Source organism: Pipistrellus kuhlii, unplaced genomic scaffold (genome assembly GCF_014108245.1).
Source record: "Pipistrellus kuhlii isolate mPipKuh1 unplaced genomic scaffold, mPipKuh1.p scaffold_m20_p_11, whole genome shotgun sequence".
Taxonomy (NCBI): domain Eukaryota; kingdom Metazoa; phylum Chordata; class Mammalia; order Chiroptera; family Vespertilionidae; genus Pipistrellus; species Pipistrellus kuhlii.
Window position 1 is genome coordinate 26,839,970 of NW_023425416.1, and position 26,948 is coordinate 26,866,917.

At 42.4% G+C, this 26,948-nt stretch overlaps 2 protein-coding genes and 1 non-coding gene across 4 annotated transcripts in view; 1 reads left to right on the forward strand and 2 right to left on the reverse strand.

The window, feature by feature from the left end:
- PCCB (propionyl-CoA carboxylase subunit beta) overlaps window positions 1-8,678 on the reverse strand; it is a 43,202-nt gene extending 34,524 nt beyond the window's left edge. Inside the window, exons 1-4 of one of the 2 annotated variants that reach the window (XM_036431368.1) lie at window positions 8,424-8,678; window positions 6,367-6,486; window positions 4,988-5,056; window positions 417-473 (exon numbers count right to left, since the gene is read on the reverse strand). In XM_036431368.1, coding sequence (XP_036287261.1) covers window positions 417-473; window positions 4,988-5,056; window positions 6,367-6,486; window positions 8,424-8,627 — 450 coding nt within the window. In that variant the 5' untranslated portion in view covers window positions 8,628-8,678. The remainder of the gene's footprint in view (window positions 1-416; window positions 474-4,987; window positions 5,057-6,366; window positions 6,487-8,423) is intronic. The other variant, XM_036431371.2, reaches the window with a different exon arrangement.
- An 8,804-nt stretch (window positions 8,679-17,482) lies between these two features.
- Window positions 17,483-26,948, forward strand: part of MSL2 (MSL complex subunit 2) — a 28,749-nt gene continuing 19,283 nt past the window's right edge. The window contains exon 1 of the mRNA XM_036431376.2: window positions 17,483-17,981. Coding sequence (XP_036287269.1) covers window positions 17,840-17,981 — 142 coding nt within the window. The 5' untranslated portion in view covers window positions 17,483-17,839. The remainder of the gene's footprint in view (window positions 17,982-26,948) is intronic.
- On the reverse strand, window positions 24,172-24,295 carry LOC118715860. The gene has a single exon (XR_004986999.1). It is a non-coding gene; the product is annotated as a small nucleolar RNA SNORA28 (small nucleolar RNA).

Here is a 26,948-nt window from a genome sequence, read left to right on the forward strand (position 1 = left end):
TGTCATTTATAGCAACCAGAGATATTTCTGTGTCACATTCAAGTTGTTGCAAATATCTTGAAATATTTTTATTCATGCCTATTTGAAATCATACATTAGACCCACCACTAAATCTTATTTAATGCATTAAAAAAGCACATATTACAAATGTGATGTTTTAAAATTTTTACTTTTAATTTTTTGTAGTCCTATTTTATTTGAAGCATGTAAAACAATAAGAGCCCAGGCTTCAACAGCCTGCCAAAGTGATCCATAGTACAAAAAACATTAATAACTCCTGCCCTGGACAGAAGGCACCCTATCTTTCTTACCTCTGCCCCATCCCACATACTCAGTGTCTTGCATCAGAAAGATAGTCAATATGTACTATGTAATTGAGGAAAGTAGTGGGTTTGTTGTTACTATTAAATACTTACTTTGCAGATCTTTTGGGCATGTGCTCCTGACAGACTGCCTCCAAAAACTGTAAAATCCTAAAAAGTAAACAAATCAACAAATAAAATATAGTGATTAACCAGAGATGAAGAGCCAGTAGAAGGAAATAAAAAATTCATAGATAAAGTTTTTAAAGGATTTCCAGAAGTTTAAAAAAAATTAAGTCTGATTTATAAATTATCCCACAGAATAGTGAATATATACTTTTTTTAATTGATTTGAGAAACATCGATTTGTTGTTCCATTCATTTATGCATTCACTGGTTGATTCTTGTATGTGCTCTGACTGGGGATCAAACTCACAACCTTGGCTTATGGAGACAATGCTCCAACCCACTGAGCCAACCGGCAGGACAGAATAGTGAATATCTTTAAGGGAGTAGATATACTCTCGAGAGCAAAAGACCTAGTCTTTGTTCTACAAAAATCATCTGTATCTCTGAGGAAAGGAAAATTTTTCATACAGAATTAAAAACCAGATTCTATGGAGAAGTGAACCAGAGCCTTCAATGCTTCTTTTCCTTATGGATTTTCATTACCTTCTGATTGAAGGGCTTCTTTGTAGAAATGACCACCTTCCTACCCGCTCCTTCCCCCGTCCCCGCAAAAGACAGTGGTGATTTAAAAACCCATGATGGCCAAAAAAGGAAGAGGAAACAACAAAAAAGAAACTGGACAAGTTTGAATTGAAAGCACAATAAGCCCTAACACCATGGCCCTTGAGTGTGGCTCTTCCACCAAATACCACAGCCTGGGCGAGTCTATTTTGAAGAAGTGGCGTTAAAAGAAGTTTAAGTTTAAAAAAATTAGGCCTCAAAAGAAATTTCAATCATTGTACTGTTGATATTTGGCTCTGCTGACTAATGAGTTTCCAGACCACTGCCCTAACCAGCTTGGCTCAGTGGGTAGAGTCGGCCTATGGACTGAAGACTCCCAGGTTCGATTCTGGTCAAGGACATGTACCCCAGTTGTAGGCTCCTGCCAGGCCCGGGCCCTGGTCAGGGCACAGGCAGGAAGCAGCCAATCAATGTTTCTCTCTCATATCCATATTTTTCCCTCTCTCTTTCACTCTTTCTAAAAATCAATGGAAAAATATCCTCAGATGAGGATTAAAAATAAACAAGTAAATAAATAAATGTAAAAAAGAGGGAACCATTTGGAAAAAAAAGAAGAAAGAAAGCACAAATACTGCCCAGGGAGTAAACATAAGGGAGGAACCTGGAAAGTATGGGGGGTGGGGGGCGCAAGTTAATACAAAGTCTGTGTTAGGATCAGTTACACCCCACAGGGCCTCACCTTCACTTTGAGAGGAGAAGGCTTTATTCTTAAATAAATTTAACCAGAGGGGGCTCTGGCCAGGTGGCTAGGTTGATTGCAGCATCATTCCATGCACCAAAAGGTTGTGGGTTCAATTTCTAGTTGGGGCATGTATGGAAAGCAACCAATCAATGTTTCTCTCTATATCTATCTATCTATCTATCTATCTATCTATCTATCATCTATCTATCTATCAATCTATCTCCCCTTACCCCCCTTCCTCTCTCTATAAAATCAATTTAAAAAAAAAAAAAAAAACAACAACATCCTCACATGAGGATTAAAAAACAAATAAGTGAAAGAAAGTTAATTTAACCAGAGAGGTTCTGGACTCACAATCACCAGCAACAAACAAAGAAAAAGGTGAAACTGAAAACAGGTGAGATTAGGAGCCTGTAACACCAAGCATGTCAAACTCAAAGGCTAACCCGGGCCAAATAAGGTTTAAGTTTATGTGGGCCACAAAAAAAACAAAAGCAAAAAAAAAAAAAAAGCTTTAATCTTCATAGAAACGTGGATTTATTTCAATAGAGACATGCTGAATACAAAGGGCTGAAATAAATGAGTAATCGTTAAAATAGAACATTTTAATAAAAATTAATATTTTTCTCAAACATTAACTTACCGGACATTGAATAACTGCACAATAATCATAATGCAAATAAACCTATTTTTCTTGTTCTCCGAAAGCAAAATATTTCCTGTTGCGAACACCAAACAATAAGTCCAAGACTAATGATGTGACAATCGGCTGCTAAAATATTCCTGCTGGTATTAGTGGAAACAGTGCCCCAGCATGTAAGGTGCGTAAGGGAAATGAATGCAACATGATATTAGTAATCAGTCATTAGAAAACGCTGTAGTTCATTATTTTATATATATATATATATATATATATATATATATATATATATATATAATTTTTTTTATTTTTTATTTTGTACAGAGAGGAAGGGAGAGAGATAGAAACATCGATGAGAGAGAGTAATCGATCAGTTGCCTCTTGCACACCCCCTACTGGGGATATGCCCGCAACCAAGGTTATGCCCTTGACCGGAATCGAACCCCGGATCCTTCAGTCCCCAAGCCAACGCTCTATCCATTGAGCCAAACTGGTCTTGGCTGTAGTTCATTATTAATAATTATGTAAAAATTAAGTTGCAAAATTTTTATTAAAATGTTTCTTACATACCATTATGTTGGCTGGGCTGCAAAAATATTTGTGTGAGCTACATGCAGCCTATAGGCCGAAAGTTTGACATGCTTGCTGTACACTAAATGATGAACCAGTACTGGCTCTTCTTCTCTCCCCCCCCCCCCCCACGCTACTTCCCTCCCCAGAAAACACACCTACAGCCAATTCTCAGATAAGAGACTGAGGCTGTTACTGTGGAAAAACAGAAGCTCCCCAGAAAAGAATGCCTACAGATATTGAGGCAAGACAGTAAGACACTAGGAAAATTTCCTGGCAACTGGAATGGGGAAACTGAGGCAGATGACTGCACAAACTAGCCAAGTAATTTACAGCCAGATACAGAAGGTCACCTACAGAGAGGTAACATCTTAGGCCTCAGTTGTATTTCAGCCCCAGGCCAAGAAAAGCAGCAAAACCAGGTGAGAGACACCAGGACCAGCTACCTCTATGATGACTAAGGACCCCGTGCGCTGGCACCAACCAATCAGTGGAGACCACGACTCTGAAAGGATACACCTGGAAAAGCTGAGGAATATTCTATTGGGATCCTTCCCTAAGATCTCCCCTGAACACCCAGCTTTTAAAAACCTTCAAAATGAAGGTCCCAGAGCTCTCTCTCCCTCCCTAGAGTAGGCCCACACCTTTTCCTTTCTCCTCTTCTTTCCCCACAGGTGAGCATCCCCTAACTAACTCCAAGGGACTCCATGAGACTTACAATCAGGGGAGCACTAGGCAGCTGCAGCTCATCCAGGGCTAACCCCCAAACCTGTCTCCAAGACCCTCTTTTCTTTGACTTTGCATTTCTTTCTGTAACATTTCTAAAAACCCAAAGCAGCCCCTCCTGTACTTCTCCTATAGCTTCTTCTATCTTAAACCTTCCTTGTTTCAGCTTTTTTCTCCCTTCCATTCTCTAAAAAAAAAAAAAAAAAAAAAAAAAAGGAAAGAAAAATTCAGTGGCTTGAAACAACATAAATGTATTTATTACCTTACAGTTCTGTAAATTTAAAAGTCCCACATGGGTGGCTCAGTTGGTTGGAGCTCATCTCCATGCACCAAAAGGTTGTAGGTTCAATTCCCAGTCAGATATCTAGGTTGCTGGTTCAATCCTGGTCAGGACGTGTACGGGAGGCAACTGACTGATGTTTCTCTCTCACATCCACATTTGTCTCTCTCTCTAAAATCAATTATAGATAAATAAATGTCCGACATGGGTCTCACTGGGTTAAAATCAAGGCTAGCAGAGCTATGCTCCTTTCTGGAGGCTCCAGGGAATAATCTCTTGTGTGTTGTTTGTCTTCTCCAGCTTTCAGAGATCTTCCACCTTCCTTTGCTCATAACCCTCTCTTCTAAGCCAGGAACTACAAGTCAAGGCCTCCTCCCATCTCCAATGCCGCCGCCTCTGCCTCTCTCCCACTTTTAAGGGCACTTATGGTTACACTGGGCCCACCTGGATAACCCAGGCTACTCTATTTTAAGGTCAGCTGATTAGCAACATTAATTCCATCTACAAGATGAATTCCCCTTTGCCAGGTAAGGTAACATATTCATAGGTTTCAGGGATTAGGACACGGACATCTTTGGAGGCCATATTCTGCCCACTATATTCTCCTATGGTCTTAATGTGAAAAAACTGTATGTGTTTTGATTCAGCCTGATACAACGGGTTTGAACATTTTCATGAAAGCCAAAAACGCCCGTGGTTCTGAGAGTCAAGTCCCCTCCATCCCAGGTTGCATCAAGGTCTCTCAGGTCCACACACCCTACCCAGGACATAGCTGCCCTCCAGATACACAACCAACCTGCCAAGACTTACAAGATTTCTGACCTGTGATCCTCCCCCAAAGAGACTGGGGATCTGTCTCCCTAAGAAAAACACAAAGTATAATACTATGTACATATGCACTGAAAAAGAGAAAGTAAATCCCTCATCTGCCCCAAACGACATGCAAGTTTTCATTTCCCAAGACTGTTTTCTCTTCACATATTTTGCTCCTGGCTCTGTCCTGGAGGAAAGCTCCACCTCTTACAGTTATGAAATACCTGACTGAAGATGTAAACCAATCTTCCGTTGATTCGGCCACGTCCAGTGACGACACTGTCTCCAGGAAACTACCAAAAAAATTTAAAAGTTAAGGTTAAAAAACACAAGTGTTTCTTTTAAAAATTTAGTAATTATGACCCATTAAAAGATGCCCCCCCTCCCCAAATTCTTTAAAAATTAGGAACACAAAGGAATATCCCTTCTCCTCCTCAGCTAGTACTAAGCTACTGCTTTAACAGAAATGGAAAGTGCCATAGTCTTAGGCCTCATCTCCTTCCTAAAAGCAGAATTATGACTAGATCCTCTAGGGCTGTCACTACCAAAAGCTAACAGGAAGGAAAAAGACATAAAACACACACACACACACACACACACACAAAAGGCAATTTCTACAAACCCCAAACCCACCCACAAACCTTAAAAAGGCAAACCTATCATTTTGCTCGGAATCCTGGCAATCATTGTGTGGCCCATAATAGCCCAAATGGAGCCAGCTGGTTTGATGCCAAGTTTACAAATTTTTGGTCTCAAACACCATATATGCAGACCTAAAGAAAGCTGGCCAAAGTGAGCCCAAAGAACTCTGCACACTCATGGGGAACACTCAATTGAAGGAAGAAGTGTCAGTGACTGACCTAAAAACTCCAAGGAAGACAAAGAGAAAAAAAAAAAAAAAAAAAGAAAGAAAGAAAAGAAAAAAAAACTCCAAGGCATAAACTTAGTAAGAGACAAGTGGTCAGTCTCTAAGAGTCTCTGATGCCTAGTCAGATCAGAACGCAACTAAAAGATTTTCTCACTTTCCTTCCAAGTTTGTCGTTCTATACGTGTGAAAACTCTGAACCCACAACCAGAGCCTTAGGAACTGGACCAGAGTCCCACTGCACAAGGTATTAGCGGTCCACTCACATTCCCTCATCTGCAGACAAAGGTTAAGTGGGGGACCTGGAGGCCACAGCAGTGCCTCTCCAGAGGCATTCTTGCATGCTAGGGCCCTAAAGCGTGAAAATGTTTCAATGTATTCTGAATCCCAAAAGAATTACTTTGGTCTAGTGCAGCCATTATCAAGTGGTTATGCAGCAAAAATTTTTTAAACATGCTATACCTGACTATTTAATCAGGGGCACTGACCTTTTTTCCCCTTAGACTGTCAAAAAAAAAAAAAAAAAAAAGACAACAGCCAACACAATAGCCGTCCAGTGTGAATGAATCAAAATTATACCTATTTTTTGTCAAATCAGCAAAAAATACAACTCAGAATTTTAATAATTAGACTGTGTGTGACATGAGATGAAAAAGGTTGAAAATCGTTGGGTAGGCCAGCAAGGCCACAGCAGGAAAGTACAACTTGGAGGCTCACAACACCATTGTGAACAGATACCTTATTCTTATCAGCAGCCATTCCGAAATCTGCACATCTGTGTTCCACAAACATGTCGCTCTCAACAAAGCTGTCAGGGTCCAACAAGAGACTGATCCGTTCTCTGGCTGTTAGCTTTCCCTAAAATGCAACAAAAATCATTCAGTGATATCGTCATAGACAAAGTCAGTAAGCAAGGAGTGCTCATGGGAGGATTAGGAGAACAGGTTTTGCCCTTTCACCTCAAGTAAAAGCCTATATTCCATCAACCTAAGAGACAGGTGTTATCAGCAGACTTCACCTAGTTAGAAAATCAGAGTAGACAGAGTGGTCCAGGAGCCACTAACTATGGAAGGCAAATATTCTAGATAATAAAAGTGTAATATGCAAATCATCTGAAAGGCCGCACAGCGGAGGAACACCAACCATCCAGGACCACACTATGACCCCCACTGGCACCAGCCAAGGCAGGTGAGATGCAATTGGTCGAGCTGGCCATCATATCATGATCACCGAGCAGAGGAAGGCCTAGGCTACTGGTTAGGGTGCCTGTGGCTGGAGGGAAACAGGTGCTGGCAGCTGGGGAAAGGAAGGCATACTCTTGCATGAATTTCATGCATTGGGCCTCTAGTAAATATGTAAAAAGAAAGAAACTGTCACCTTTAGACCCTTGTCAAGTGGGAATTTTACGACACCTAACTCAACACTCAAATTCAGACTCACAGGGCTGGTTCAAATCTCCTCACTGAAGATCCCAGGCTTCCACCCTAGTCACCTCCCCCCACACTGGTGAGTTATGCTTCAGTGCCCTTCACCTCTAAAAATTTCACTCTGCACTTTCCAGGTTGGTTATTTAATTCATCCAGCAAATCGGTCCAGACACACACGTCAGGGACGCAGTACTCCAGTCTAGTTTGAAGTCCCAGGCTACCAATTGATCTGGGCCTGTTTCCTCTGCTGCTAAATGGCCCCCCAGCATATCTCCTCCAACACCTGGGCAGTGGGTAGCAGTGTCCAGGCTGCTCACTCCAGCCAAAGATATACACTAACATGAACACCCCCAGAAAAACCACCTACTGTCGAAGTGTGCCTTTCATCCCCAGCAGGTCCATGCACACCGAGACCCCGAGATCCTAAAGGGGCTTAACTGGTGTTCTGGGGACAAGATCCCACAAGTTCTCTGCATGCACCACACACCCGACCCCAGGTTAATGTAAGCCAGTGTTTCCCCAACTTCTCTCATGATGAGAATCACCTAGTGGAGTTGTTAAAATCCATATTCCTGAATCCCAACTAAGAAGTGCTAAACTAGAATTTTTGGGAACATATAGGTAAAATTATATACTTAACTATAGTATAATATTTGGGAACATATAGATAAAATTGTATACTTTGTATAGTATTTGGGAACTATAGTATAGTATTTGGGAACATATAGGTAAAATTGTATGCTTAGAGCACTAGTTAAGTATACAGTTTTACCTATATGTTCCCAAAAATTCTAGTTTAGCACTTCTTAGTTGGGATTCAGGAATCTGTAGTTTAACGACTCCACCAGGTGATTCTCATCATGAGAGAAGTTGGGGAAACACAAAGGGTTTGCTTATGGTACTTCCCCTGCCACCTGTCTTGATTTTACTGCTTCCATAATGGAACAAGAACCATTCCTTCATGGGGCATGAGAAGAATAAGCATCATTTTTAAAAATGAAGTGCCTATCATCGCTTCACTGTCTCGATTTCAACAATAAGATTGTGAGGGGAGAATTATTATTATCCTCTGTTTAGAATAATTTGACTCCTAAAGATTAGTCACTTGTCCAAAAGTTTACAGCAGTTGAGAGTGGAGAGCCAGGTCTGTCCACCTAACAAACATTCCAAGGGGAAGCAGAAAGTGATAAAGCACCACAGGGCTCTGGGGGGAAGGCAACAAGTTCTCAAGGTGAACATTCTGGACCCCGCCCCTCCTCAGCTTTGCACGGATTGGCTGGGAGGCCTCGGGCGCCGGGAGCAGGGCGCGCTGTGATAGGTCGCGAACGCCGGGGGCGGGACGGCCTCGGTCCCCCCCTCCGGACTTACTCGCTTGTGCTGCGCGTCAATGCGGCGCTGGCCCCCTCCCATCAGCGCGGCGCGGCGCTTATCCTCTATGCGCTCGTTAATGGAGACGGGCTGGCTGCACAGGCTGCGGACTGCGGCCCGGAGACCGCTCCCCGCTACGCCGAGCCTTGCTCCAGCCGCCGCCGCGCGCATTGCCACCGCCGCCACGCGCATCGCTGCCGCCATATTTGTTCCTCCGGCGCGCCCCCAACCAGCGACCTGAGTACGCAAGTGCGCAAGTGCGCGGCCGAGCGTCAGTGGAGCGGCGTCTGCGCCTGCGCAACGTCAGCGGAACGTAGGGAGGCCGGGTTGGACTGCAGAGCGTGCGCGGGAGGAAGGCCTCAGATTCCCAGGTCCCCGGCCGCTCTACAGCGTCGCCCAGAGAGAATGGGGCATGGTCCTCTGATCTCGTACCCTCCTGGCCACGCACAGAAAAGACCTTCTCTGACTACCTAGACCTCTGGTTTTCTCGTCCCACTTGCTCCAGGAAATAGATAATGAATTAACCAACATTCAGTGAACAGTGGACCAGGTAAGGCATGAAGCACTTACTGGGATTAGCTTGTTATCCTCATTCCACAGATGAAGCCAGTGAAATACAGAGTTAGAGTGATTTGGTCAAGGATGAAGATGTGGTGGAGCCAGGATTCAAACACCGGGATGTGCCGTTATGTGCCAGTTATTGACCACAGGGCTCCTAACTGATAGGGAGGGAGTGGTTCTCAAAGTGTGGGGCCCAGCAGCTTCAGCACCACTGAGGAAAGAGTTGGAAATATAGACTTTTCAAATTCTCAGACTCCACACCAGACCTACTGAATTGAAAGTTCTGTGGGGTGCAACCAGCAGTCTGTTTCAACAGATGATCTCTAGATGATTTTTGATGCTTTTTTAGACTTTTACAGTCACTTCCCAAGGGATTTTGCACTGAATGGTTGGGAATTTGCCTTATCGCCTTCCCCCAAGAGGCTGATAATGTTAATACAATTCAATTCAGCAACATTTTAGAAATTTTGAGCACCTACTTTGTGCAGCAAATTAACCACCAGTATTTATTATTCTTCCTGGACTAGAAATTGTTCACCTAGCTATTCAGGGAAGCTGAGGATCCAAGGCCTAAAGTCATGTAGCTGGACAAAGTTCACTTCATAGTGGGTGCTCTTGGCTCTGCATTTGGGTCCCTGTTTAAGGACAAGGGACTGACATGGTAGCACAGGAGAGAATTTGGGAAAGTCTGGGTGTATCAAGGAGAGTATCTCTGAGAAGGTAATTGCATGCGAGGGAATATCAGCAGTGTGTGAACAAAGGCGCAGACACACACACACGTGAGTGCGGTTGTGTCCCCAGCTTTTGGAGGAATAATGGTAAATGAGAATGGAAAGTGATAATGGAGTTAGATTGTGAAGGATTTTACCATGTTCAGAAATTGGGACTTGATTGGGGTTGGGGGCACTGGGACTCTTTGGTCCTAAAGTGCTTTGTAGATCATCCCCTACAGCACATCTTCATACCATGTTAAGATTGTTTAGCTCTCTCCCCAGCTAGATTTCTAAGCCAGAGGGCAGGGACCATGGCTGGCTCACTCACCACTGTTGCCCCTGCAACTGGAACGAGTCCCAGCACATAGGAGACCTTCAGAATGTATTTGTGGAACGGAATTGAGCTAGCACATTGCATATGGCTCTGGAGGTTTTCTCCTTGCAACTATGCATGCTCTTCTACACCTATGACATCTTCCTCATGTATCATCTACTCAAGGCAGTCTCCCCTGATCCCCTCTCTGCCTGGATTAGGGTAAGTATTGGTTCCTCAGGGAGACAGGATTTTTTTTTTTTTAATTTAACTTTGAATAACCAATGCATAATAGAAAGCCCACCACTGGAGGGGTCCCATAAACAAATGTTTGTTTTTATTTAACTCACCCAAGGATATTTTTCCATTGATTTTTAGAGAGGGAAAGGCAGGGAGAAATATTGATGTGTTAGAAGCACATCCTCCTGCACATGCTCCACCAGGGCCAGGGCCGGGGAAGAACCTGCAACCTCAGTACATTTTTAGAGGAAATGCCTATGAGAAAAAATGGGAAGGCAAATAGGGGGGCTGGTAGAGCCATCAGACTCTAAAGCAAGTCCGACCTCAGGTGAAGAAATGAAGGGAGAAAGATTGAATGGAAGCATCTTACACCCCAGTGCAATTCTGAGGAAATTGCATGGATGGACTTGAAGAGTATCAAGCTACTAGTAAGTGATATAAGCCAGTCAGAGAAAGACAAGTTCCATATGATTTCACTTATATGTGGAATCTAATGAACAAAATAAACTAACAAAGAAAATAGAAACAGACTCACAGATACAGAGAACAGACTGACAGCTGTTAAAAGGGAGGTATTTAAGGGACTGGGTGAAAAGGTGAAGGGATTAAGAAAAAAAACAAAAACCCACAAAAAACACACCTCATAGATGCTGTCAACAAACACTATGGTGATTTCCAGAAGTAAAATGGGGTGGAGGATGTAGCAGAGGATAAAGGGAAGATAAGTGATGATGGAAGGAGACTTGACTTGGCAAACATACAATATAGATGATGTATTATAGAATTGTACACCTGAAACGTATATAATTTTATTAACCAATGTCACCCCAATAAATTCAATAACATTTTTACAAAAACTGATAGGGAGCTTAAGTAATGGAGAAATAGACAACCTCCAGGAACAAACGAGCTGTTTTCCAAAAATTAAATTTTAAATTATTTGGAATGCAGAACATATTTCCCTTAGGAACAATGCTATGAATAATTGCAGTTATTTTCTTAGCCAAGTCCACGCAAGATTGTTTTACTCATAATGTAACAGAAATATCTGTTAAGAAATTTTAGGCTTGCATCAATTGCATCCTTAAATCCTCACTACTCTGAATTATAAATTAGCTGTGTATATAACTGCCACCTCAACTAGACTGTGAACTCTTTGAGGGCTGGAAACTGTTGAATTATTCATTTATTTTATTCTGAATGCCTGGCATGTAACTGGAAATAAATGTTGGTTGCGTAAATGAATGGACAAATTTAATAGGCATTCGAATAATGTTGAAAGTATCTTAGGGAATAAAAACACTAACATTTAATGGGTACCTTAATATGTGTCTGGCACTGTGCTAGGTGGATAATCAATAAAGCAAGATGCTTTGTTTATACTGGAGCCAAGGATGAAGAAGCTGGAGACAATTTTAATATTGGAGATATAAAATAAATGAATGCTGGAGTTGCTAAATGTTTTTGGATGAAATGAATGGATAGGTGTACTGATTTGAAAGAACTGTCATAGAAAAACATCAATAGGAATTGATATGCAAAGGGAAACGGTTCTTTTGAGGATCTCTAAGACTGAATGTTGGGGAGGTATAACCACAGCTAAAGAGCAGAAAATGGAAGAGGAAGTTAACAGAGAGGACTGTTTGGGAAAGAGGAGAAGGTCTGGTCTGGGTTAGGCTTTGATTTAATTTCATCTGATTTACTGCTCCCTGTAAAAATGCATTTGCTCTTGACAGTCTCCAAAGATTTGTTGTGAGTTTAGATTAAGGTTAGTTTGCAGTTAGATTGATTTCTTCCCACAATGATAGTATATTAAACACTTGTTAAAATTTTATAGGGATGGTGTCTTCTCGTTAGCTTGGGCTGCTATAACGATGCCAAACAACAAACATTTATTTCTCACAGTTCTCGAGGCTGGAAATCTGAGACCAGAATGCCAGCATGGTTGCCTGATGAGGGCTCTCTTCTCAGCTGAAGATGGGTGACTTCTCCTTGTATCCTCCCATGGCAGAGAGAATGAGAACTCTCTAGGGTCTCTTTTATAAGAGCACTAATTCCATTTATGAGGGCTCCACCCTGGTGATCTAATTATCTCCCAAAGGCCCCACCCTCCTAATACCATTGACCTGGGGGTTAGGATTTCAACATCTGAATTTGGAGGGGACACAAACATTCGGTCCAGATCAGATGGCTATAATGGAAAAGGCAGTAGAGTGGACATACTAGGGAGTAAGGGAGAATGCAATATAGGAAAATGGGAGAGAAAAATTATCTTTAGTTTTTGGCGGATGAAGAAAAAGATGGGGACAGGAGGAGGAGGAGGGGAAAGGCAAATGATTATTTCATAACTTCATAAAGGCCCTAACCTCTTAGAAAGTCTCTCCAACTTACTGCCAGCCTGATCATTGTTCTTTGAAAGCATCACTACAACTACTACTGCATTTACTTCATTGTCCACAAAGTGCAATCAATAAATATTTGTTGATTGATTATTCTGGGTGTTTCAAATCAATCCACACTTCTAGTTTTATTAAGGATTTTAGAATTGACATTGATCAAGCTGAAATAAGAACTATTTTTAAATTTGCAAGACATTTTATGTCTCTCCCCAAGGAAAAGCAAATATGTAAACATTTGTCCATGCCCATTATGCACCAGACACTGTACTGGAGGTGTTCTTTATAATATTGCATTCGTAGTAACTCATTATTTTAAAAATTACTTAGTGCCCATTAGGCGATAGGGCCAAATCAAGAACTGTCAATAACTGTAAGTACAATGAAAGAGGTAAGCGCTTGGCAATACTGAAGAATGATAGATCCTCCTTTTCCCAACTGATGGACAGAGAATGGCATAAACTCCACCTGCAGCACGGACATTCCTGAACACCTAACCAGGCACCTTATATGGACTGTACATTGAACCACCAATCAGCACCTGCCAAATACCCTAAGGCCCCCCACCTCCCCATTCCTAAGTCCCTAAGTGCCTAATCATGTGTCTTATATGAAACCACCAATCAGTGCCAAGTACCCTAAGCCCCATCTCTTTCCTTCCCTTCCTTCCCCTCAAAAGGTGTGTTCACCCTTGCATATGTGCTCACTTCCTTTGGGAGGCAGCCTGGCAGGGTTCCTTCTCCTGTAATAAAACCTGTGTCCTGGTTTCTGGCCCTCTGTCTCATCTTTCAGAGAACAGAAATAAGTTTTAATTTTTAAGGTATATATTTTATTGATATTTTTACAGAGAGGAAGGGAGAGGGATAGAGAGCTAGAAACATAGATGAGAGTCAGGGACCAGCTGCTTCTTGCAAACCCTCTCCTGGCAATGTGCTCGCAACCAAGGTACATGCCATTGACCGGAATCAAACCTGGGACCTTTTAGTCTGCAGGCCGACACTCTATCCAGAGTCAAACCTGACTCAGCTAGAAATAAGTTTTAATTTAAAAAGAGGAGGTAATATAGACAGAATGGGACATCTATGTAAATGAAAAATTTTTGTCTGAATAAAAAGAATTTTTTAATAACAATTTAACTGGGAGGAAGGCAACAAGTTCAAGGCCAAGAGGAGCCTAAGGAGACATGATTAAATGTAGGCCCTGATGGCATCCTGGATCAGGGAAAGGATATTAGAGAAAAACTGAATAAATATAAATAGAATATGGATTTTAATCATGTGTATTATTATCAGTTCATTGTGACACATGTAAGATATTAATAATAGGTGAAATTGGGTGTAGAATATACTAGAACTATTTGAAGTATCTATGTAATACTGTAAATTCAAAACTTTTAAAATAAATGTTTCATTAAAATATTTAAACTGGCATCTTGTATTTTTGTTAGATCTGGCAATACTAACACTTTTACTTTCAAATAATCATTAAGCATAAAATACAAAAAAATCTTATATTGATAATTAAGGGATTTGAGTTGTATATAATTTCTCCTAAGTACTTGATCCAAACACTTTATTTTTAAATATATTAGTGGAATAAAGCACACATAGAGAAAAGAGTGCACTAAACATAAGTGTGCAACTAGATGAATTTTCACCAAGTAATCACACTAGTGTATGGGTGTAAATACAGCCCAGGGCGGGAAAAGCATGTGACCAGCAGTCCAGAAGCAACCTCATGGTCCTTCCCTATTAAAGGTAATCATTATCCTGACTTCTAGCACCACAAATTTGCCTGTGTACCTAACATAAAATAACTCAAACTATATGTACTGCCAAATACTTTATTTTCTATACATAGTTAATTTGTTTTCCTTTTTTTTTTTTTTTCTTTCCTTTTTTTTTGGCAAGGCTCAGCAACCAAATAATCATTAAGGATTATTCTTCAATGTTGAAAAAAGAACTGGCTTAAGCCTCCCTCCCCCCAAATGAACCGTCAATAAAATTAATCTTAATTTGGTTTGTGCGCATCTCAAGAGACTTAAAAAATACAGTTATGAGAAAATCAGCAAGGTTAAGATTCTTCAAGTAATCACTTTTCTGGGGTGACTGATAATTTATGCTGCCTGGATGGAAACGGATGCTGATTATTTTATTCTTGCTGCTCCTTTGGGAAAGAGCCACCTGTGTGTTGTGGAAGAAGACCTTAGAATTTGGAATAAAAATAGACATGTAATAAACGATAACATTTTTATTTAAAGAGGAACTTAGAAAAAAAATTTTATAAAAAAAAAAAGGAAGATGGGGATTTTAAGCGAGTGCATTTTAGAATATTTGCCATTTTCCAGATACAAAACAACCAAATATATTTTGCTCAACTTTAATTATCTGCTTTGTTGCGTAACAAAACTAGGAAGTTAGTCCTTATTGCTTAATACTTAATTGTTGATAATATGCTAGGCCTTATGAAGAAAACCTGTTTTCAATGGTGGTAGAACTTATATATCAGAAGTTTATACAGATTCCCTCAATCTCTTAACTATTGATTTCTATTCTAAGTGATAAGACCCTAAAACCAACATGTATTTGTGCCACAATACTTAACGTTATACATTTCATTTGGTAAACTTGCAGAGCATGTATTACGTGCAAAAAATTATGCTGAACAACTCTGGTATGTCCAGAGTTAAGAAACAGTTCCTATGCTATGTTTCTACTTGTTCTAGTCAAAGGTTTTGTCCTTTTACAGCGGAAGGGAATCAGGTTAAGTTAGATGTTTAATCTCAGAGTCCTTAGTCTTCTGTAAAACAATCTCTCCCCGTCCCCTCCCCCCCAAAAAAAACCCCATAAGACAAAAGTTTAAAAACAGATACTACTTTTAAGGATTTGGGTTCGTTCTAAAGCAGGACCATGGATTCTTAAGATACTGATTTACACAGAAGGGTTAGGTCTGTCCCCCGGAGCTAAAAAAGGGGGTTCATGGTTTTCCAACTGGACTGTTCCCTCAGGAGCTCCATGCGGTCCCGGCGGGCGCCTCCGTGAGGCCAGGCAGCCCCCTTCCGTCTGACCCCCGGGACCAGAGGCTGCGGGGAGCCCCGCTCCGGCCGAGGGGGCCTGGGGGCCAGGCCTGCAGCCTGCAGGTCGCTGGCCGGGGCTTCGGAGACCTTAGCCCCAGCAAAGGCCGCCCAAAGCCTCCGGGCGTGCAGCCACGTGGACGGCGGCCCGCCTTCCCGACTGGGCGAGTCCCGGCAGCGCCCTCTCCCCGGCCTAGAAGCCGGGTTCCGGGATCGAGGCCGCGGGGCGGGACTCGGGGCTGCGCGGGGCTATTTCCTCTCCGTGCGGTCAGCCGGGGTGAGGAGAGGCCGAGCAGGAGCCTGGGCGGAGCGTCCCATGGCGCTGCCTAGCCCGGCCTGGGCTGTGGCGGGCACGGAGGAAGCCGCGTAGTGCGGGAGGAAGCCCGCAGCCCCATGCCGGGGGAAGAACGGGCGGCCAACGGGCGGAGGTCCCACCACAGCCAACACGCTGGGGAGAGGGAATCTGAGAGCGCCGGGGGGAGGAGGCGGGAAGAGCGGGCGGCTCTCTCTGCGCATGCTCCGCGCCGGGAGCCTGACATGCGCCATGAGCCCAGGGTGGGTTGGCGGCGGGAGGGGCCGGGCGCGAGCGGGCTGATGTGTTTATCCGGCTCTCTGGGTGGGCGGTCACAGCGCACGCGTTAAGGGCGAAAGGCGGCGGAATGCGCACGCGCTGAGCGGGCGGACAGCCCCGGGAGGGCGTGGAGGGGGCTCTGGGAGAAGCAGGGGAAAAGGGAAGCGGAGGGAAAGGAAAGGGCGGGGGGAGGGGGGTGAGAGCGTGCTCTGCGCATGCGTGCGAGCGCCAGCGACGACGGCGGCGGGGGAGTCTCGGGGATGACAGTGGCTTTGCCCGTTGGGGTAACGGTCGTCGTCTCCGGCTAGGGCTTGGGGCGCCGCACAGCCCGCAGGATCCATTAAAAGCCGCAGCCACCCGGGCCCTACCGAGCTAGAGTGGCGCGTCGAGACGGGGTGAGGGCGGCGAGGCGCGGGGGGAGGGGCCTGCGGCGGGGCCTGCTGTGTGCGCTGGGCGGCGGCGGCGGCGGGCCTGGGCTGTGCGAGCGCTCGTCTCCGCCGCGGCCGGGCGGGCGGGCTCCGTGGGCGGCGGCGGCGGCGGCGGCGGCCGCCGTCGTGCTTGGCGGAGGCGGCGTCCGTCTGTGTGCAGCGCGGAGAAGATGGCCGGGCAGTGAGGGGCGGCGCTTGCGCCTGGTGACCTCGGAGTGAGCGACTAAGGAGCGAGGGGCGCCGTCGGCGGCGCCGCGGCCCGCCTGGGCCTGCTTCCCGCCCCCCTCCCGCGGCTGCCGCTCCGCAAGTCGCCGCCGGGGCCCGCGAACTTCCTCCCTGCCCTCCCCTACCGGGTGCGGGACGGACTTTCCCGCCTCGGCACCTCCTGGAAACCAGCGGGGCTGTACTATCGCCGGGGTGGAGAGCCAGGCACCGTCCGGTCCCCCGCGTCCGATATGGAGAGAGCGGCGGCGGCCTGGGCTAGCCGCAACAGCAGCCTTCGGAGCCGCCGCGGCCGCGGCTTCGGGCACTAAGATCGAGGAAGCGGACCACCCCGGAGCTGTCGTCCTCGCTGTCGCCGCTGCCTCCTCCGCTCCGGGCGCTGTGATGGAGTAGGGGCCCCCCGCAGCCGGTGAGAAGCGTGCCCGCCCCTTGGACCGGACCGGGCCGGGCCGGGCCCTGCTCCCGCCCAGCTCTACCCGAGGAGATACCTCCGCGGCCGCCCGGAGATGCAGCTCGTGCGAAGGCCGCCCGCCGAGCCGCGGGGCTAGAGACCGAAGGAGGCTACAGACCGGATTCCGCGGCCCGAGCACCGAAGCCGCCGCCGCCACCACTGTTCTGCGCCCCGCGGCCGCCTGGGATAGACTCGAACGCTGGTTTTCTCTTATTTTTTTCAACTGCAAAGTCTCAGGGACGGAGGAGGAGGGGCGCCAAGGCCCCCATGTGTGGGAGGATTGCTTCAGCCTCGCAAACTTGCACGGATTTTGGTGACTCCTCTGGCCAGCGGTTCTGCTCTGATTTCCTCCGAATCGTCGCAAACTCGCCATTGTCCCCAGGCTGCTCACAAGGTTGGATCCGGAATTTTTTTTCCACCGGGAGCCCACGGTGCCCAAGTGTCTGCAATGAACCCCGTGAATGCTACTGCTCTCTACATTTCCGCGAGCCGCCTAGTGCTCAACTACGACCCCGGGGACCCCAAGGCGTTTACCGAGATTAACAGGCTCCTGCCTTACTTCCGACAGTCCCTCTCGTGCTGTGTGTGCGGTGAGACGCCTTTTATTGTTCCCTTTTTAGCTTGTCTTTTTTTTTTTTTTTTTTTTTTTTTAATATCTTTGGGCAATGGTTAACAGGAAGGGTTGGAGGACACGGTAGTTTTAAGCTTTGGTTGTTTGTGCAGGTAGTCATTAGTTTTGAAACTCCAAAGGACTTTCACCCGGCATTTCGGAAGGAATCCTTCCAAACCGCTTTGTACAGCGGTCTGGACGTGTGAATCTTGTTTATTTCGCCTTAGGTCAGTTCCTTAGCATTTCTGATGACGGCTTTTTTTTCTCTTTTTTTTTAAATGACGTGAAATATGCATGTATCCTGCTGCCGCCTTTTTTTTTTTTTTTTTTTTTTAAACCTTCGGTACAAGAACTGATTTAACACCCAGCTTAGTTAGATCCGGTTAAAACATGTACATGTGGCGTGTTTGCATTTCCCCAAACTGGTGTTTGTTATGTGTGGGCGCTGGTGTATGTGACGCGCCCACAGCCAGTGTACCCGGTGCAGAACTTCCCCCCAGGTTCTTCCACAAATACTCTGACAGTTGGGCGGTAAACCGGGAGCTAGGGGAGACTTGATGGGGCACTAAGTACTTTTTTGGGATTTTTACAGGCTTAGGTTTCTTATTTTGTGGCTTTAATGCCTTGTGGCCTGGTAGAGGGTTATTTCAGGTATTTTTGTTAAAAAATAGTGTGGTGGGGAGGATATTTTCAAGTTACTTTTGAGAGATGGAGATATGCTAAATTGTCTAATAAGTCGAAGTTTCCCAAAAGTAATTTAGGTTACCTGTGCACTTATAATAACTATTACCTCTCCCCCCCAAAACAAAACAAAACAAAACAAAAAAAAAACACGAGGAAAACGATAATACAAAAGAAAGGGCAGCTGGCCAAAAAAACAGTAATATACTCCACTTCATATTTTTATTCCGACACATATTTTGAGGTTTCGTTGACCCACTCGTTTAGTCAGTATTTCAGAAATTTAGGCATTTTAGGTTTTCACGTGGTCTTAAATTAGATAAAAAAGAGTAATTTTGTGATTATTTGAGATTTATCTAGCATTTTCTGTATAGCTCTGGGGGAAGGCACGAAAGGAGTGCAGAAGGTTTTGTGGGGTTTTTTTTTGGTTTTTTTTTTTTTTGCATACCAGGTACTTAATCTCATAAAAATTTAACTGATGGAATGTGATTAAGTTCTACTGTGACTGGTGACTCCTAACAACTTTATAGAGAATCACTTGCTTTGGGCGAATCCCTTAACTGCCCTGAGCCTCAATTTCTTTGGGCTAGATTCAAAGTTTCCTTTCAGCTTAAATTTTACTAAAGTAAGCATTAGAATTTGATTGCTTTCAAGTTTCCGGAGTGCTTTTTTTTAAAAAAACAGCTTTTGATTGTTTGTGGACTGAGGAAATGCAGCTGCTCTATCTTTCATATCCACAAACCAATCTTTGAGGTTTGGGGGATGGATTGCTGAGGTAATGATAGTAGGGATAAAGAGAGGGCATAGGGCAGCCCACCCTGGCCTGCCACATAGAACAGCAATAGAGAGTGATTTTATCCAGGTGACACTTGAAGATCTGGTAAGTCTCCTTTTTACTAGGCGGGGGTGGGGTGGGGTGGGAAATATGGTACTTTTGAATTGTGTAGATGCTTGGATTTTAAGTTATCAGTAGCTTCAGGATAGTTGTGGTCTAATTGAACATTCCCCTAGATTCTAACCTGGATTTTTAAAAAACTTGCCATTAAAGCTAAAACTATATTTAAAGAGTCCCCAAGTGTCATTTTTAAATATTTTTTAAAACCAGTCTAGGCAACACAAGGGGAATTTTTCTGACAAGTAGTTCTTTGTAATTATTTCTTCTTGTTCACTTTCCCTTCCCCTGCATTCTATGGAAAAGATTGTGGATTCTACTTCCTTGTAACTGAGTAGTTGGCTTAAAATTTCAGCAATCTGGATGTAGCTTCAGGCTTCCCCCCCTTCTCCCACCCCCTTCCCAATGTAGTCTGTGGTTATCAATAGATAGGGGAAAATCAGTTATTGGAATTCAGGTCCAGCATTTAATAAACTTTTTATCAGGTGCTACCCTAGTCTGTCTTAGTTGAAAAACATAAACTCATTCAATTCTAGGGCATGTGTAATTTTGTTTCATGAAGATAAGTAAAAGTAAAGTGTAATTCTGTCTTGCTGCATGCTGTAAATAGGGAGTTTGTTTCAACAGGCTCTTCAACATCTGACCCAATCCTACCTTTTCAGCCTGTATTCAACTTCTGCTCTCTTACATAATTGCTCTGCTTCCGCCAGGTTGATATTTTTTGGCTTTTCAAACATACATACCTTATATTTTCCTCTTTTCCCAGTAAAAAGTTCTCTTTGTCCTTTGAACCTCTATAACCCTTGTTCCAATCATAGGCACTTAAAACTTTTTCAGTGCATTTTAATTTAATTTTAATTTTTTAAAAATATATTTTATTGATTTTTTTTCAGAGAGGAAATGAGAGGGATAGAGAGTTAGAAACGTTGATCAGCTGCCTCCTGCACACCTCCCACTGGGGATGTGCCCGAAACCGAGGTACATGTCTTGACCAGAATCAAACCTGGGACCCCTCAGTCCGCAGGCCAAGGCTCTATCCACTGAGCCAAACCGGTTAGGCTTTAATTTTAGTCAGTGCAGTTTTTATAACAGTCTTCTGATACATTAGGGAAAATACTATGTTTTTGTACATTTTTGTGTTCCCCTTGTCTTATCCTTTCTCTCCTAGCAGTGACTTGCTGTAGGTGTTTATAGACTCAGGAAGAAAGTGAGAGGAGGTGAGGGAGGGAAAGTAAAAAAGGCTTACAAACTTTGCAGTTAGGTTCAAATCTTGGTTCTTCTGCTTTTGTGTAGACAAGTTGCTTTAAGTTTTTGCCTCAATTTCCTTTATCTGCAAAAGAAGGATGATTATACTTCAAGTTTGTTTTTCCAAATTTGTTATATGTGGGCTTGTTTTTTAGTGGGGAAAAACTTTTAGTAGGAGAACAAGCCTAGGGACTTGGTGTCTGGCACATATCATGTACACTTAATATCCCACTCTTGTGCAGAAGTAGAGTGAGGGAGGAGGAGGTAAGAGAAGAGACTGAACTGTCAGGTCAATTACTGTCAAACTTGGAATATTCTCAGGTTTTGTTATTGTTTGAAATGTAAATTAGCTGATTATCACTGTTTTGTTTTTTTCAGTTGCCTTGTATATTTAAACGTTCTGAAGCTTCAGGTGAATGAATATTGCTTCAGAGAATTACTGTACTTTCTAGACCACAGATTATAGTGGCTACTACTTTTTGTGTCAGCTTTTCCAAATATTGGGACATGCTTTATCATGTACCAGGAAGTATAATTTCTTATTTTAATGGCACTTGATAAATTCTGTCCTAGGGATTTAAAGTTTTCCATTAAACTTGTAAGCCCTCAAGTAATATAACAAGTTTTATATGTAGAATCAAATCCTGTTAGAGTTGGAAGGCCGTGTTGAATGGAAAACTTTTACTTTCTGAGGTATTTGGAGTCCTGTAATCAGGATCTCAGGCACGTGAATATTTTCCTGGTGTTTTTATTTTTTTAGAGAGAAGGGAGGGGGGGAGAGAGAGAAAAACATCAGTGTGAGAGACCTACATAGATCGGTTGCCTCCTATACATTCCCTGACTGGGGATGGAACCCACAACGTAGGTATGTGCTTTGACCAGGAATGGAACTTGGGAACTTCTGGTGCATGAGACGATGTTCCAACCAACTGAGCCACACTGGGGCTCCTGGTGTTTTAATTAGAGTCTAGGAAAAAGGGGTTTTGCCTTTGGATTTACTTAATATTTTTGGACCCTCTAGACTAGGGGTGTTGAACTCAATCAGAGAAGGGGCCAAAATCTAAAATCCAGCCTAAATCGCGGGCCGAATGGTTTACTGAACAGTCATAAACTGTCATTGTGATGGAAACGCAGCGGAGTGCAGTGATGACAGCGCGGTGCGGGCCACATTGCAAGGCCTGGCGGGACGGATTTGGCCCGCGGGCCTTGTGTTTGACACGTGCTCTAGACACTCAATTTTTCATTTACAAAATGGGGAGGAGCTGGAGATTAGTGTTGCTCACTGAAACACATGGGTGATAGAGACTAAACAAGTTTTTACTTTGAATGTGAAAGGACTTAAAGACAAAAACCCTATCTTTCAGGTAGGTATGTGGTTGGTTCCCTGAGGGTGAAGCCTTGCTTGTTTTGTTTACTGTGGTAGCCCAGAACCTGTCAGTTACTGGCCTAACTTGTTGAATGGATGAAATTATTAAAAAGACAAAGTTTCAAAGTAGGAAGGATGTGCTCTCAAAGTATTTGCCTTAAAACCAAAAGATTTAGCTTTCTGAACAACTACCTTCACTTCCCTTATTTTTCTCTTTTGCCATTGTTTGTACCCCAATCCCCTGGGATTAGTGGAGTAGCTAGATGATCTTAAGAATCTCTTCCAGTGTGGAATATTGGAATTAACTTTGGTTTTGACAGAACAAATAATTTATAAATAGTAAGAACCTTCTTAACTGGAATTTGAACATACAGCTTGAAGTGTCTTATTGTAAACTACACATTTTTTATTTATTTTTAATACGTTTTTATTAATTTTTAGATAGAGAGGAAGGGAGAGGGAAAGATAGAAACATCAGCTGCGTCCTGTACACCGCCTCCCCCCCACCCCCAATAGGGATCCAGTCCACATTCTGCCTTGACTGGGAATGAGTCGTCCTTCAACCACTGAGTTACACTGACCAGGCTGTATTTTCTATTTAAAGTTTTAAAATATATATATTTTTATTGATTTCAGAGAGGGGGAGAGAGGTAGAAACATTAATGATGAGAGAGAATCATTGATCGACTACCTCCTGCACACCCCACTCTGGGGATCTGGCCTGCAACCAGGGCATAAGCCCTGACCAGGAATTGAACTGTGACCTCCTGGTTCATAGGTTGATGCTCAACCACTGAGCCTCGCTAGCCAGGCAAAATATTTTTTTGATAGTAGCCATTCTAATGAGTGTGAGGTGATATCTCATTGTGATTTTGATTTGCCTTTCTATAGTGACATTGATCATATGCTTGTTGGTCATTTGTATATCATTTTGAAGAATCTCTAGCCTTTTCTTTTTAAACCCTCACTGAAGGATATGCTTATTGATTTTGGGGGGGGGCATAAGAATGAGGGGAGGGGGAGTGGAGAGGGAGGGAGACAGATAAACATTGATTGCTTATTTTCTGCACGTGCCCTGACTGGGGATCAAACCTGAAACCTAAGTATGCATCCTAACCAGGAATCGAACTAGCAACCTCTTGGTAGATGGGATGACAGTCCAGCCAATTGAGTCACAGAGATTCACCTGGCTAGGGTGAATCACTATTATTTTTTATCTTGAAAACTTATTTCATTTATTACATTTTTATTAATCTCATATAACCAATTATAAGTTAACTTGATTGCATATGTAAAAACTTTAGAAATTATTCATAAATGAGTATTTCTTTTCATATAATTGTTTTTAAATAGCTGTTTTGAACATCGTTTAAGGACATCTGATTGGTGTTAAAGCAGAGTTTGGTTTACCAGTTTCGTTTTGTTTTTTTGGGGGGGGAGACTTAAGTTCACCTGTTCTCTCTGATATGGAAAGAATTCTTTAGGGAGCATTTATCTAGTGGCTGGTAAAGAGGAACAGTAGTAATTTGCCTGGTAGATACACTTCTTTTATTTCACACATTAACCATTTGTTTGATTTCTTTTCCTAAGAAAAATCTCCTTTTACAGTTCCACTTTTAGTACTGTAAAAATTAATAATAGTTTGAATAATGGTTCAAGGCTGTCTGTATGGGATGTAGAATTGGGCATGAGAAATAGTTTGTTTAGATCCAGGAAGTATGGAGCTTGAGTGGGATCAAGAGGAATGGTGCAGTTAGTTGCTCATTTTCAGTAAGCTTGATGGAGAGAACAGTTGGCTTGTTGAGGTTGCAGAAAAGCATGTTTATTTCCATGAAGGAGAGACCCTTGCAGTATAGTGGTTACTCAGGAGCCTTTTGTGTGGGGACCTTTAATGCCAGGCTAAGGAATTTGACATTTATTTTGTAGCTGTGTTTTTCTTTTTCTTTTTTTTTTAAATTTACTTAATTTATTTTTACTTTTTTAAACACTGTCTAAGTCTATATAACTGCTTGTCTCATAGAGGAGAGCACCGGAATAGGTTAGACTTTGTTGCTATAGCAAGCTCAAATTGTGTCAGACAGTGTCTTGTCTTTTTTTCAAAGTGTGTTTTAGTCCTGGTTGGGTAGATCAGTTGGTTAGAACATTGTCCTAATTCGACAGGGTTGTGGGTTCAGTCTTGGTCAGGGCACATAGAAGAATCAACCAATGAATGCATAAATAAGTAGAACAACAAATTGATATTTGTCTTTCCTTCTTGCTCTCTCTCCCCTTCCCCCATTTCTCTCTCTAAAGTTGATAGTTTTGTGTGTGTTTTTTAAGAGTCTTCTATAGGCTGCCAAAATCCAATATAATCTAAAGGGTTTGTTAACATTCAGATTCCCAATTATCATATCAGCCTGATTGAATTGGAATTTCTATGGGTGGTGCCTTGAATGCCTTGTAATCTTCATTTAACATCCCCCACCCCCTCAATCTTGTTATGGGGCAGGGGATTTGCAAATCATTATTGTAAGCATTTGAGAAACAACATTTTAAGTAGGAGATGGATGTAATTTAAATCCTGTTTTAGAAAAGATTGATTTGGGATTGATTACTGAATAGTGATGGCAGTGGTAAGGGAACAACATAGATAATGCTAAGGGAAATTTTTGTCTTGCTGATGGTTATCATAATACTTTAATTCTTTGATGTATACTATATATGCTTTGTCATATTTCACTATAAATAGACTTTTTTTAAAAAAATAAAATACGTTTGTATTGAGAGGAAGGGAGAAAGAGAAACGTTAATCTGGGCTGCCTTCTTCACTCTCCATCCTCCTCCTCCACAGGGTATGGAGCCTATAACCTAGGCATGTGCCTTGAACAGGAATTGAACCAGTGACTTAAGGGTGCACAGAATGATGCTCAACCAACTGAGCCACACTGGCCAGGGCCTCACTATGAATAGATTAAATGAGACATTTCCTATTCTAAAATTTATAAATGTATCTAGCACAGTGCTTTCACATAGCATATACTTGATTAAATGTTTTGAATTATATTTAAGAACTGACAAAACCAAGCAATTTAATACAGATGCGTGGGAAAAATTGAAGGAGTCAAAAGTTTATATTAGAAATGAAGTTTAAAAGGACATGAAGAATTTAGGTAGGCTAGTTTGAAATAATATAGGGACAGCCCAATTAAAATATTCTTCAAGGGTTGAGCAGTTTGGTGTAGATTTTGGAAGAGATTGCAGTTAAGATAGAAATTAGAGCAGTTCAGGTGTGGGCATAAGGAGAATGAAGAGAAGGATGAGACCACGTCGAATAATGTGATGGTGATTGGTGCTTAGGGGTGAGAAATATTGGAAATATGATTAGGAAAGCATAAAAATAATCTAAAACTTTTTATTTTATGCCCTCCCCTGGAAACTGATTTTAAAATAATTTTATATATAATACTATTTGATATAGTGTAACAGCATATCTTCTGAGTCTTGGGGTTGTGGTTAACATCCACTTCTCTTTGCATTCCTTGTTTTCTTCATTCAAGCACTCATATTGGTAACATCCATAGCACGCCATCATTTGTTGATTAATGCCTTATTGTATTGACATATCCCTCAGAGTCCACTGAGCTACTTTTATGTATGATTCAATTTGTTTTTTGCAAGTTCTGATGTACTTTCTAAATTTTATCTTTTTTTTTAAAAAAAGTGATATTTCAAAATTCTTATTCTAATTTCTTACATTTTTCTTTGTGTCCAGGAGTTGCTTTTGTCTTATCCATTTAATTTTAAACTCTTACTCCTTTTACCTCTTTTAAAGATTATTATTTTTGTTCCCTTGTCAGGAATAGATTTTTTTTCACCTCAATTACTGTGTATCTGGCTATTTCCTCATCTTTTTCTTGTTCCGACTTGTCTATAATAATTTAGCAGAATTTTCATTCACTATCCTTTTACTCCAGAGATCTTGAATCTTTGCAGAGTTGGAATATCTGTTTTTTCAAGCTGTTTTAATCTAGTTTTACATCCAGTGTATTTTGTGTGTGCTGATTTTAGTTGTCTTATCAGTTAACATTTGTCTATTTTCTTTGTTATAACCTACAGAAAATGTGCACTTAAAATGTTGCCTCGTCTATACCTTGGAAATCAGTTAATGTTTTCTGGAAAAGTTGAATTGTTTTAAAATTCTTTATATAATATTTATACTTAACCTTAGCCAAAAGACTGAGAAGTGATTCTTTATATAATATTTAAAGGACATGAAATGAAGAATTTAGGTAGGCGAGATTGAAATAATATAGGGACAGCCCAATTAAAATGTTCTTAGCCAAAAGAATATAAAAGTATATCTAAAGTGGGGGTGTGAGTTCAGAGTATAACAACCTAAGGACTTTTCAATCCCCTACCAATTCTCCTAAATGTCTTTCCCTTGACATTCTAATCTCTGCCTAATGTTCTGATATCTAGCACTCTGGTCATATATAATACAGGAATCAAGGATTAGAAAGTGGCATTCCAATTCAGGTATCCTTGTGATGGATTTCTGAATTTATTCTCTCTCTCTCTCTCTCCCTCTCTCTCTCTCTCTCTCTCTCTCTCTCTCTCTCTATATATATATATATATATATATATACACACACACACACACACACACACATTATTTTGGCTAAGAACATTTTAATTGGACTGTCCCTATATTCAATTTAGCCTACCTAAATTCTTATTAGAGAGAGAGAGAGAGAGAGAGAGAGAGAGAGAGAGAAACTTCACCA